The sequence below is a fragment of the Lampris incognitus genome, chromosome 6, assembly GCF_029633865.1.
Source record: "Lampris incognitus isolate fLamInc1 chromosome 6, fLamInc1.hap2, whole genome shotgun sequence".
In the NCBI taxonomy this organism is placed as follows: Eukaryota; Metazoa; Chordata; class Actinopteri; order Lampriformes; family Lampridae; genus Lampris; species Lampris incognitus.
In genome coordinates, this window is record NC_079216.1 from 44,152,676 (window position 1) to 44,165,600 (window position 12,925).

General features: G+C 47.0%; 1 protein-coding gene across 1 annotated transcript in view; it reads left to right on the forward strand.

Moving 5' to 3' along the window:
* Positions 1-12,925, forward strand: part of b4galnt4a (beta-1,4-N-acetyl-galactosaminyl transferase 4a) — a 283,146-nt gene that overhangs the window by 119,440 nt on the left and 150,781 nt on the right. Inside the window, 1 exon segment of the mRNA XM_056282004.1 lies at positions 3,777-3,811. Within this exon segment, the coding sequence (XP_056137979.1) occupies positions 3,777-3,811 (35 nt within the window).

Below are 12,925 nucleotides of genomic sequence, written 5' to 3' on the forward strand. Positions count from 1 at the left end.
GAGAGATTGTGTGTGTGTGTGTGTGTGTGTGTGTGTGTGTGTGTGTGTGTGTGTGTGTGTGTGTGTGTGTGTGTGTGTGTGTGACTGATGTGAATGCTCTGTATAAGTTGTGTATATAAGCTCTGCTTGTCTAGAGGTTGTTTTGTTCGGTCAGCACCAGTATCCCAGGTAAGTGGAGGGGGCCATAATGGAAAGCTTTAGTCAACATGAGGCCACGCTACGAGGTCCTCAGAGCTTTTTACAGCGCTGGAAATGTCACCGGCAAAGGTCATGCCCCTCAACCTGACGGCCCAATAGAAATGCAGCGGACAGCTCAGACATGTGTGTGTTGTGTTGCCCAATGTGAGACAGAGGGATGTGAGGGGAGGGAGGTAGAAAGAGGTTTAATATTCCTTTATCTGGATCAGGAGCACAAACCCCCCCTCCCCCCTTCTATTTTTCTCTCTCTCTTGCATTCTCCTCTTTCTTATGTAGCATTAACTCCCCTAATGTTTAACGCCCCACTAACAGCCCACTAAAGCTGCCATGGAGGAAAATTCAAACGGTGAAAAAAAAATTGCCCAGATGTCGATGAATAGAAACACAGAGTCCCGAGGCCAGCTGCACACAGGATTCATCGACACCCTTGAAGAAAATGGAATAACTTTATTGAGTTCTAGGGGCACAAACACTCACTCAGGCACGCAGAAGGGACACCTATATGTACCCAACACACACACACACACACACACACACACACACACACACACACACACACACCAACAAACACACTCTCTCTCTCTCGCATAAACACCCACACACACGCACATGCATACACATGCACACACACAGCAACAAACACACTCTCTCTCTTGCATACACACACACACGCACACATCAACAAATGCACTCTCTCGCATATACACACACACACACGCACACACACACGCATACACACAAGCACACAGACAGCAACAAACGCACTCTCTCTCTTGCATACACACACACACGCACACATCAACAAACGCACTCTCTCTCTCGCATATACACACACACACGCAAACACACATGCATACACACGCACACGCACATGCATACACACGCACACACACAGCAATAAACGCACTCTCTCTCTCGCATGTACACACACACACGCAAACACACATGCATACACATGCACACACACACGCATACACACAAGCACACAGACAGCAACAAACACTCTCTCTCTCTTGCATACACACACGCACACACACGTGCACACACACACATGCATACACACCTGCACACACACACAGCAACAACAACAAACCCACTCTCTCTTGCATACACACACACACACATGCGCACACATGTGCACACACACATGCATACACACACGCACACACGCACACACACACACACATACACACAAGCACACACACACAGCAACAACAACAAACGCACTCTCTCTCTTGCATACACACATGCACACACACATGTACACAAACACACATGCATACACACGTGCACACACAGCAACAACAACAAACATACACGCACGCACACACATGCGCACACACGTGCACACACACATGCATACACACACACACACATATACACACAAGCACACACACAGCAACAACAACAAACACACTCTCTCTCTTGCATACACACACGCACACACACATGTACACACACACACGCACATGCGTGCACATGCACACACACATGCATACACACACACACTTGAGGTGATTAGTCAGAGTTGAGGTAACGGTTAGTTTTGTGAGGCGGTAGGCTGAGGTGTTTGAAGGTCAGTGCCTCGGCTTGCCAGGTGTTTTATAAGACCTGTGCTAAGTGTTCAGCCTCTGCCTGACGCGCCCCTCTCCCATTTGCATCATGTTAATCTGTCTGCCCTTCACCGCTCTCTCTCTTTTCTGGGTGCTTCCCTGGAACACATGGTGGAAGCGACAGAGAAAGCCGAGTGGCTAATGGTGAGGGGGAGGGCACTTGGCTCAGATAAAAGCCCTCAGTCCATGTCCACACCTGTTTTATCTGTGCTTACACAGAAAACAGAGGCGCTTGGAGAGGAAGCGTGAGGGATGAGAGGCACCGTGTTAATCTGAGCACATCTGAGGGCAGGAAGAAAGAGCGAGAGAGCGGAGACATAAGAAAAGAAGGAAGGAATTCAGTGATAAGAGTAAGGAGAGGAGTAAGGGAGGGGGGCAGACGAGAAGGGGGCAACGGTGAGAGTAAATTTTTTTCCCCCCTCTTTTTTGGTGAATCAGAGCAGGAAATGAGCAGCGGACATTTTCCTCTTGAAACGACAGAATCAGTTTATGTAGCTGTCGATGCTCCGTACCATCGTTTACAGGGCCCAGCCCATTTACTGTGTGTGTGTGTGTGTGTTTATGCTTGTGTGTATGCATGTGTGTGTGAGAGAGAGTGAGAGAAAGAGAGTGTATACATATTGCTACACAAACGTATGTCATGCAAATAAAGCACATATTGAATTGAATTGAATTGAAAGAGTGTGAGAGAGAGTGAGACAGAGGGAGTGAGAGTGAGGGAAAGAGAGTTTGAGAGCAAGACAGCGAGAGAGTAAGAGAAAGAGAGAAAGAGTGAGCGAGAGAGAGAGAGAGCAGAGAGAAAGAGAGCGAGAGCAGAGAAAGTCTGGGCTGGTTCAGATGATACCCTTCACGCTCACACTGGGCTGCTCACACACTGCTAATCTCTAAGGCCGATTATAGCCATGATTCAGGCCAAAACAACAGTTGTAAGGTCATCGGGCGGTGCTGAAATATGGTTGTCATGATGGATAGTCGGAATAAACGTACCTGGTGCCGTGTGATGGTTCAGGTTTGAAATCCCTCACCACCTGATCCAGTCGGGGAACCTTTATTCCAGTGTGTGTGTGTGCCCTTAATTAAAGAAAACCTTGGATCTGGATATGCCTCGATGTTCTCCTATTGCCTCTGTGACGCCAGATGCAGTAGAAAAGTCCATGTATTGCAGTCACAGAGTATGTCCAATCCTTTCCCAATCTGTTCAGCCAGGTTGTCCGTCCCCAGGCTTAGGTTGTGTCGGCATGGTGTGTGTCTTTGTGTATACGTATGTCCTTGCTTTTGTGTGTGCATGTCTACTTGGTGGGAAAATGTTTATGTACGGCTGTGTGTGTGTGTGTGTATGTGCATGCATGCATGCGTGTGTGTGTGTGTGTGTGTGTGTGTGTGTGTGTGTGTTTGTGCCTGTGTGTCTTGAATATGGATGAGTTTCAGATGGAGTGCTCTGTTCCCTCCTTTCCTTGTTGGTGGCACATTGCTCCCACAGGACCTTTTGCCATCTCACCTATACCTGTTTAGGAGTGCAGGAAGGATCGGAGAGGAATGATGGAGGGAGGAGAGTGTGGATGGGGCTCTGTGGGAGACAGATGGCTGGAAAACAAAGGGAGAAGAGGGCTGGAAAACAACGGGAGAAGAGAGGAGTAGAGCTGGTAGAACACGATACTTATTTATCATATAAGGGTAAATGAAAAGGGTCGAAGATAGATAGATAAGTAGACAGACAGACAGACAGATGGACCCCTAGCTGTCTGTTCTCACACACAAACGAACTTGCGTGCACACACACACACACACACACACACACACACACACACACACACACACACACACACACAAAAGGCAGGATGTCTCAGTGCCCTGTGTCAGACACTGGTATGACAGTAAGCTCTAGCAGGCCAGTGAGACAAGGCTGGTAAGTAAGGCCATGGAGATGGGGCGAGGTGGGAGGAGAGAGGCTGGGACAAACCGAGGGAAGTCCAGACAAAAGACAAAGAACGAGGGATGCCGTGGCAGCAGAGATGGCAGTCAAACCGTGACTAACCATCGTCTTTTACCTGACAAGAGATTTTAATCATAGTGGCAATTTTATGGTGGCTCATAAACCAGAGCAGCCAGGCCTCATTGTTAACCTCCAATTTCTTTCAGGGCTGTACAGGGCTGTAAATATGGCCACCTCAGTCTGCTGTGGCCTTGCCGATAGTTTATGGGGGAATGCAAGGCAAGGAGGAGCTGGCAACAGTGCTGCCACGGTCCTTTTCCTCGTGTGATGGAAGGGTACAGAAGATGAACTAGCTAGTAAATATACACGGCCCCATCAGCCAACCTCATCACATCCTAAAGGCCGAGTCCTAAAGACCGAATCCAGCCACTGTATTGGCTTAAGGGCATCTTCCCATTATGCTTTGACCCAACCTTACCGAAGTGAACGTCTTCACCTTTTAATACACCCATGTCAAAAAGGTGATCTTATTACAATGATAGAGGGAATATAGACTGCATGTAAAACAGAAGAGGCTATTGGGAAGCATACAGTTAATATGTGACTCATGCCACCACATTCAGCCATTGAATCAGTGGCCTCATTTGTGACGTTTGGTTGACTTGACTTCTTTCCTGCAGGCTGATCGGCTCCACTGGCCTCCAGCCAAGGGGAACCGGATCTCCCATGAGGCATTTGGCACAGAGGCTCTAGCACCCTACTCCAAAATATCTGAGCTCGCACTGTTTGTTTTCTGCCACTTTTCACAGGTGTGTCGCCACTCATTTTGAAAAGGAAACGGTAGCATTATTATTTGGTTCCCCTCGTAATTAAACACACCAGAATGTCAGAGAGGAAAGACTTGACTGCAGCTGGTAGTCGTGCACAGTGCAGAAGTGCACTTGTTGGGTGGATTTTTCTCTTTGCTGATCTGATTTTCCACATCGGAGGTAAATTCACGTAAAGCTGTGAGGTCAGTCCGAGTTTCTTTTTCTTTTTCTTTTTGCACGTTCATTGGGACCACAGTTGTAGTTAAACCATCAGGGGATAACAACAGTTGACCTTGTGCACTTTGCTACAAGGCCCACTATGAACTAAGGTAAATGAAAAATATCCATCCATCCATCCATTATCCAAGCTGCTTATCCCAGTTGGGGTCACAGGATGCTGGAGCCTACCCCAGCAGTCATTGGGCTGCAGGCAGGGAGACACCCTGGACAGGCTGCCAGTCCATCACAGGGCCGACACACACATACACATTCACACCTAGGGATAAGTTAGTATGGCCGATTCACCTGACCTACATGTCTATGGACTGTGAGAGGAAACCGAAGCCCCCGGAGGAAACCCACGTAGACATGAGGAGAACATGGAAACTCCACACAGAGGACGACCTGGGACGACCCCCAAGGTTAGACAACCGCGGGGTTCGAACCCAGGACCTTCTTGCTGTGAGGTGACCGCACTGACCACTGCGCCACGATGCTGCTGAATGAAAAATATCAATATATTTATTTTAAAAAGGGTTATTGATGTTGTATCATGTCCCATGCCTGTTGAATATGGAATAAACAGCCTTAGTTTTGCAAATTTAATAGTTAATAACAGTCTAAGGAAATAGTCACTTCATTAGTCCCAGGCTTAACGCTAGTGGCAACCACCACCACCAATAGCATTTTGATTATTTGAACTCAAGAAGGTAACAAGCTTTTAAATTCATTCATCACTTTATAGTCGGCTGTCCTTTTTTTAAGCTGAAGCCGTGTTTCCCATGAGTGAACATAATTGCAGTTCACGCATCATGGTATGCGTGAAAGTTCCCCGTTGTCAGCCACAAGTCTTTTAACAATTGTCTATGACCCTACACTAGTGAATTCTCACCTGTCATTTTTCAACCTTGGTGATGCTGACAGCTCAGTTATATGAGGCTTTTTAAGGCTGCAGGCCAGTATTGCTTATCTTCTGACTGCTCCAGCGCTTTCTGTCTTTCGCTCTTTCACTCCTAAGGTATTTGTCAGCCCACTGTTGGTCCACAGAGGCCAGAGCCTCCAGACTGTGGACCCGCTATAAATTCCCAAATAGGGCTCTCGCACTACGGTCTGCCTCGGCTTGACACCCGTCTACTGCCTGACACTATTTCTGGAGAGAGTGGACTAATTTTTGTGACGCATACACACGTGTGCATGCGCGCGTGTGACACACACACACACACACACACACACACACACACACACACACACACACACACACACACACTGCATATATGCATACAGTACTCACACATACACAGACACACGCACACACGCACAGAGTCCTGCAAACATACCAACAGGCACCTCAAAATGGACGCTTAAAAACACACCCCTGTACAAACTTACACACATTTTCTCTTTTCCCTCTCCTTCCTTTAGAAGTACTCGAGCTTTATATTCATCCTCTTTATCACAGATAGTGGGGGTTGAATTACACAGGAGGAACACTCCGATCCTTTAAGGCATCCTTTTGAAGTGAGTAAAAATCCCCGCTGTATTCACACATGCTGTATTCACACATGCTGTATTCCATAACTGGCTCTGGTCTTACCCGACCCACTGCTCAGTCACTGACCAGTCCTTAACTGTTTTCCAGCTGAACTGGTTGCGGCTAAGGGGGAGCCTCACACCATGCCCGAACTGACAGGAGGTCAAAAGGTCACAAGACGTGGTACTTGCCTCTGTTCTTTCTCTTCTTTCTCCCTCTTGTCCTCTGTCTCGCTCTGTGGGTCACTATTCATTGGGCATCAGAGACACCCGCTGAGTGCAGCAAAGGTGGACGGCTGATAAGAGCATGCGAAGAGAGCTCCAGTTGGGTCTTGGGGCTGCGCATCCTTCTCATACTGAAGATTCAAAATTCGTCAGATGAAGCGCGGTGGCTGGCACAGTGGCCCAGTGGTTAGCGCTGTTGCTTCACAGCAAGAAGGTCCTGGGTTCGAACCCCAGGCCATCCCAGTTCCTTTCTGTGTGGAGTTTGCATGTTCTCCCCGTGTCTGTGTGGGTTTCCTCCGGGCATCCCGGTTTCCTTCCACCATCAAAAAAGACATGCATGTTATGTTAGGGTTAATGCTCCTGTCTGTACCCCTGACCAAGGCAATGGAAAGAAGAACTGGAGGTGGTCCCTGAGTGCTCCACGGCAGCTGCTCACCGTTCCTATACAATAGGATGGGTTAAATGCAAAGAACAAATTTCATTTGTATGTATGTATGTATGTATGTATGTATTAAATGGGGCGGCACGATGGCGCAGTGGTTAGCATGGTCGCCTCACAGCAAGAAGGTCCTGGGTTCGAAGCCCGGGGTTGTCCAACCTTGGGGGTCATCCCAGGTCGTCCTCTGTGTGGAGTTTGCATGTTCTCCCCGTGTCTGCGTGGGTTTCCTCCGGGGGCTCCGGTTTCCTCCCACAGTCCAAAGACATGTAGGTCAGGTGAATCGGCCATACTGAGTTGTCCCTACGTGTGAATGTGTCAGCGCTGTGATGGACTAGCGGCCTGTCCAGGGTGTCTCTCCACCTGCCACCCGATGACTGCTGGGATAGGCTCCAGCATCCCTGTGACCCGAATTCGGATAAGCAGCTTGGATAATGGATGGATGGATGCATGTACAAAATCACTAATAAAGAGTATTCTATTATTAAACGGGAAAATTATCTTGGAGATTGCCATTCAGATGGATTGGAAGACCCATGAGATGCAATAATTATCTGTTCTACTTGGCTTGAGCTATTTTCACATCATATATCTACTTACTGCAGTATGCCACATTTGTTTTTCGTATCTGCAAGGCCCCGTGTTAAGAGCAGGATCCTGAGTGGAGCGAGATGTTAGTTGGCTGGTCCACGGCCTCACACTGACAACACATTAATCCCCGAACGAGACACAAACAGATTTAATGTTAAGTGTTTTAAGTATTTTTAGAGGGCAGGGTCACAGAAAAGGTCATGGGAGTAAAAAGCACTTTAAGGAAAGAGATAAATGTTAGTGTGTTTCATTGGCGGTATCTGTACACTGCTAAGGGGAGTAGGATTAGATGCCAAACAAGCCAGTTCTACTCCTATTGCTGCTTGATATAAGATAAAAAAAAATGTAAAAAGTGCACGGCTTCATTTTTCCCTTTTCTCCATGAAGACCGTTTTCTGTTGTTGGATCAGTTTACGGAGGGAGCAAGTTGGGATTACGAAATACAAATAGAACGCGTTACAAGAAAAAACAAAAACACGTGCCTCTCTCGCGCTCGCTTTTCTTTTTTTTACGCTCTTCAGTTTTACCTGCCAAAAAATGCAACCTCCGAGGCCTACAGCTGGCACGAGGGAGGCAAGGGAAAGCCTTGGAAAACTCAATGCGTGGAAGGATGAATGGATTTGAGAGGTGGTTGGATGGATGGATGGATGCAGTTGTGCGAATAACTGATGTGGAGACAAATTTGCAGGCTGGATACACAGCTTCTCTGTTTCCTATTTCTATTTCCATGCAAGGGAGCAGCACATTCGTCGTTCTCATTGGCATTCTCATGGGAACACCTCCTTTCATCACCCTACCGTACGTTAGCATCAAAATCTTGTGAGACTTGGAGGGGATTTCGTGTTGTGCGTGGCTGCGAGCTTTCAGGTATCATATTTTCAACTTCTCCCCTCACTCTCTTATCAGGGAGGGGCAACAAACAACTCACCACTGCAGTGTATGTCGAGATAAATAGGAGACAGAGAAGTGGAGCTCATGGCTTTGGCTTTAAAGTTGTGTTTGCGCCTCAGATAGAGACATGTACACATGAGCCTGTTCTCTCCACTGAGCAGACCTTTTCGGTGGTTAACATCTGTACAGCTGTGCAAGCGCTTGGGTAGAAGCGTGGCTTTGATTTCAAGTGGCTCCTCTGTGGCACTGTATCTAGATTGTGTGTTTGCATTTAGATTGTTCACTTACTGCGTCTTTCCATCTCCCTGTTTCGGTTTCGGGTTCTTTCTCTGTTTTTTTATTTGTTTTCCTTCCTTCATCCTTTATGACCTTCTCCATCCCCCCTCTTCCCAGCTCCAATCTCCCTCCCCTGTCCATCCATATTCCCTTGACCCCTCCACTAAAGATTATGTTCAGTCTATAATGCAGTGTCTCCTCCAGAGAAACGGCCTATGGGCCTCTCTCATTGATCTGTGCTGTGCTGATCCTGTCCAAGCAGGACCAGACACCTGGAGCCTGTTGATTGATCTCCCCACTGAGGCATGGATGTGAGCCTGTCTCCCCACCCCTGGAAGACCAGCTCATACTCCTCTCCTCTCCTCTCCAGCTGCTTCCCCTTCCTTGTGGCGTCCTCCCTGTTGTCCGTCTCCCTCGCTTCCTTCCCTCTACCGTGCCTCCTTATTCTCTACACCGGTGTTTCTCAAACCTCTCCTGGCTGGCCACTTGTCCTGCATGTTTTAGATCTCTCCCTGCTCCAACACAGCTGATTCAAATGATCAACTTGTTATGAGCTCCCGAAGCTGCCTAATAACAAAACCGATCATTTAAATCAGCTGTGTTGGAGCAGGGAGAGATCTAAAACATGCAGGACAAGTGGTCCGCTAGGAGAGGTTTGAGAAACGCTGCTCTACACCAACAGGCCATGGAGTGTGCCATGGAGTGTGCCACGGGGTGCCAAAGGCATGCAGGTTTTCCTTTCAACCAGTTTCTACACCAGATGATATCACGGATGGTTTAATGTGCATGTGATTTGGCTCAAGTTTAATCAAGTCAGGTCAAGTCAATTTTATTTGTATAGCCCAATATCACAAATTACAAATCACTGTGCCAAATTGATACACTGGCCACAAAGTTGCTATGTACATAACCATAGCAACACAATGAATTCATTTGCAGGCCCAGTAAACATAGAAAGCTTTAGCTTAGTGACTAACTATAAGAATCACCGAACATGAATCGGAGGGTGGTTCTTTGCATTGTTAAAGTCCTTTAATGCACATCTTGTCAGGGATTACCCCTTACTTAGTGGACCTTCAAATAAAGAGGACAGTATAAGGTGAAGTTAGCCATTGACACTGGTTCCAGACCAATTTTCTGCACTATTTCTACACAGCCCGTTCTGTTTTTCTTTTTGTTTTTTGTGTTTTTCGGTAAAGGTTAGACACTATTTGCTAGTGGTTAAGGTTAGGGTAAGGATTGGGTTGAGGTTAGGAGTTGAGGTTAGGATCACAAAAGTTATGAATCTGGGGGGCGTCCGGGTGGCATGGCGGTCTATTCTATTGCCTACCAACACAGGGATTGCCAGTTCGAATCCCTGTGTTACCTCTGGCTTGGTCGGGCATCCCAACGGACACAATTGGCCGTGTCTGCGGGTGGGAAAACAGATGTGGGTCAGGTGAAAAGAGACGGCTGGCAACTCAACATGTATCGGAGGAAGCATGTGGTAGTCTTCAGCCCTACCCGGATCAGCAGAGGGGGTGGAGCAGCCACTGGGATGGCTCGGAAGAGTGGGGTAATTGGCCAGATACAATTAGGGGGGGGAAAAAAGAGGGGGGAAAGTCATGAATCTGGGAACAGTGCCCACAGGCATCTTCACCCTGGAGCAAAGAGGACAGATTAATCAGTATAATTACATGGTATACGAGGTAATTGGTTGGAAGGAAAACCCGCATACTCTTGGCCCTCTGTGACGAATGGTTGCCTATGTATGGTCGATACGTCCTCCTTGGTAATCTTGCATTTTTTTTCCTTCTTCCATTCCCCCCTTCTCTCATGCCACCTCATCTCGTTTCCGTACTTCGCTGTCATCGCTGCTCATTCCAACTCCTCCTCCAACTCTGTTACTGCCTCTGCTCCTCCTACACCTATACGTTCCTCTTCCTTTCCTCCTGCTTTTCTTTTGTGTTTCACCTCCTCATGTTAATTACAGAGGAAGTATGCCATTTTGAATTTCACTTCTATTTAGATGATGTCATAATTTTTTGATCCCTATGACATTATACTGTGGTCAGTATAATCTGCAGTAACTGACAGTTTATAATTACACTGGAATGATTACCATATGTAGCACAGCCAGAGTTCGAGTTTGACCTTTAAATGTCTTTGAGAGTAGGTGTAAATTCGCCCAGCCTCATTAACCCGCTAATCCAATCAAATCGCAAGCGTGAAAGTTGCCGTCTTTTATGGTATGTGTTGCTATGACAACTTGCGTGTCCTGTTGTCTTAGAATCGCAGTGCCGTGAGAAACATAAATGAATATGTGACCGAAAGAGGGACTACAACCATCCAATGGCTTGGATATAATTGAAATAAAGTGCTTATTTTTTATGTATCTCATCCTGGGGTAATGCCCTACACATGTACTGTAGATCAAGCCATCTAATAATCCAGCTACAGGAGCGGATGGATGAAACGGTTGAGGCGCTTTGGCTCTGTTGTTATCGTCAGGGCATCAATTCCTTTAAGTGTCCTCCTGGATTTATCCTGTCATTAAACAACCCGCTGCCTTGATTTTCTTCACTTGAGCCAGTAGAATTTCGCCGATATTGACTCACAAGTCAATGTTGCTGGCTAGAAGGCGTAGATGGATCTGGGTCGGCCATCCCAGACTCATGTGAGATGGCGGCCAGCGGGAGAAAACCAATTTTTATTGGCTTTTTAAATTTGTGTCTGACTGGACAGGGGAAACACTATGTTAATTGTAGCCAGCAAATCAATGCCATGATTTAAGTGTCTTTCAGTCTCTTGTGTATATACATCTTCGGAGTTTAAGGAGTGAAAGATGAGCAGTTTCTATGCTGTTTCTGTTTTTTTGCACAGTTAAATGGATAATGATGGGCATTCAGGTTTATTCATTTACTACCCTGGATAATTCTCAGACAAGAACATGACTTTTGCTTTGGGTGAAAATTTAGCCATGGGTGGCATCCAGGTAGTGAAGCGGTCTCTTCAATTGCCTACCAACATGGGGATCGCCAGTTCGAATCCCTGTGTTACCTCCGGCTTGGTCGGGCGTCCCTACCGACACAATTGGCCGTGTCTGTGGGTGGGAAGCCGGATGTGGGTGTGTGTCCTGGTTGCTGTCGGTCGGGGCACCTGTTCGGGGGGGAAGGGAACTGGGGGGGGATAGTGTGATCCTCCCATGCACTACATCCCCCTAGCAAAACTCCTCGTGTCAGGTGAAAAGAACCAGCTGGCAACTCCACATGTATCGGAGGAGGCATGTGGTAGTCTGCAGCCCTCCCCGGATCAGCAGAGGGGGTGGAGCAATGAACGGGACGGCTCGGAAGAGAGGGGTAATTGGCCGAATACAACTGGGGAGAAAAAGAGGGAAAAATCCCCCCAAAAAAGACAAATAAATTTAGCCATGAGTGAAGACAACTACCATCTCATCCATCCTGTGTGTGATCTAGGTCAGTGGTTCTCAACCTTTTTCAGTCGCAACCCCCCAGAATAATCAGATTGGTGTTTGCAACCCCCCCAATAGCACTGGAACATTTAACTCACAATACCCGGATGCAAACACATTGATCGCTCATAAACCGTCTGCCCGAGACTGTTCAGGAATGACTGTAATATAACAACCATGAACGCTACCAAACTCACACAGGAAGACCTTTGCTTTGCCCGCAGACAGAACAACAACTAATTCGATTTTGGCTTTAATTAGTGTTTTTAGATTTATTGAAATAACAGCACCTCATGTGCACACACACACTTTGGCTGTCACGAACACACTCAGTAAAATCTGTTTTAAAGCAAATTATATAACTGGTACGGGTGACGTAATGTAAAATCCATTCCCCAGTCTAAAATATGTTATTTTATTGTTTTCTCCACAACCATCTGGTGACCCCAGGAAATTATCTTGCGACCCCCTCGGGGGTCCCAACCTCTGGGTTGAGAACCAATGTGCTAGGTAATGTATGTGAATGCGTGTTTATGTACAATATGTATTGTATGTGTGTGTGTGTGTGTGTGTGTGTGTGTGTGTGTGTGTGTGTGTGTGTGTGTGTGTGTGTGTGTGTGTGTGTGAGAGAGAGCAAGAGAGAGAGAGAGAGAAAGAGAAAGAGAGTGTGCATACACACCACACGCAAGTGTGTTTGCTTTATTTATTTTCATTTATTTCTGCTCTCATTAAGCTGAAAGTTGAGTAGGATTG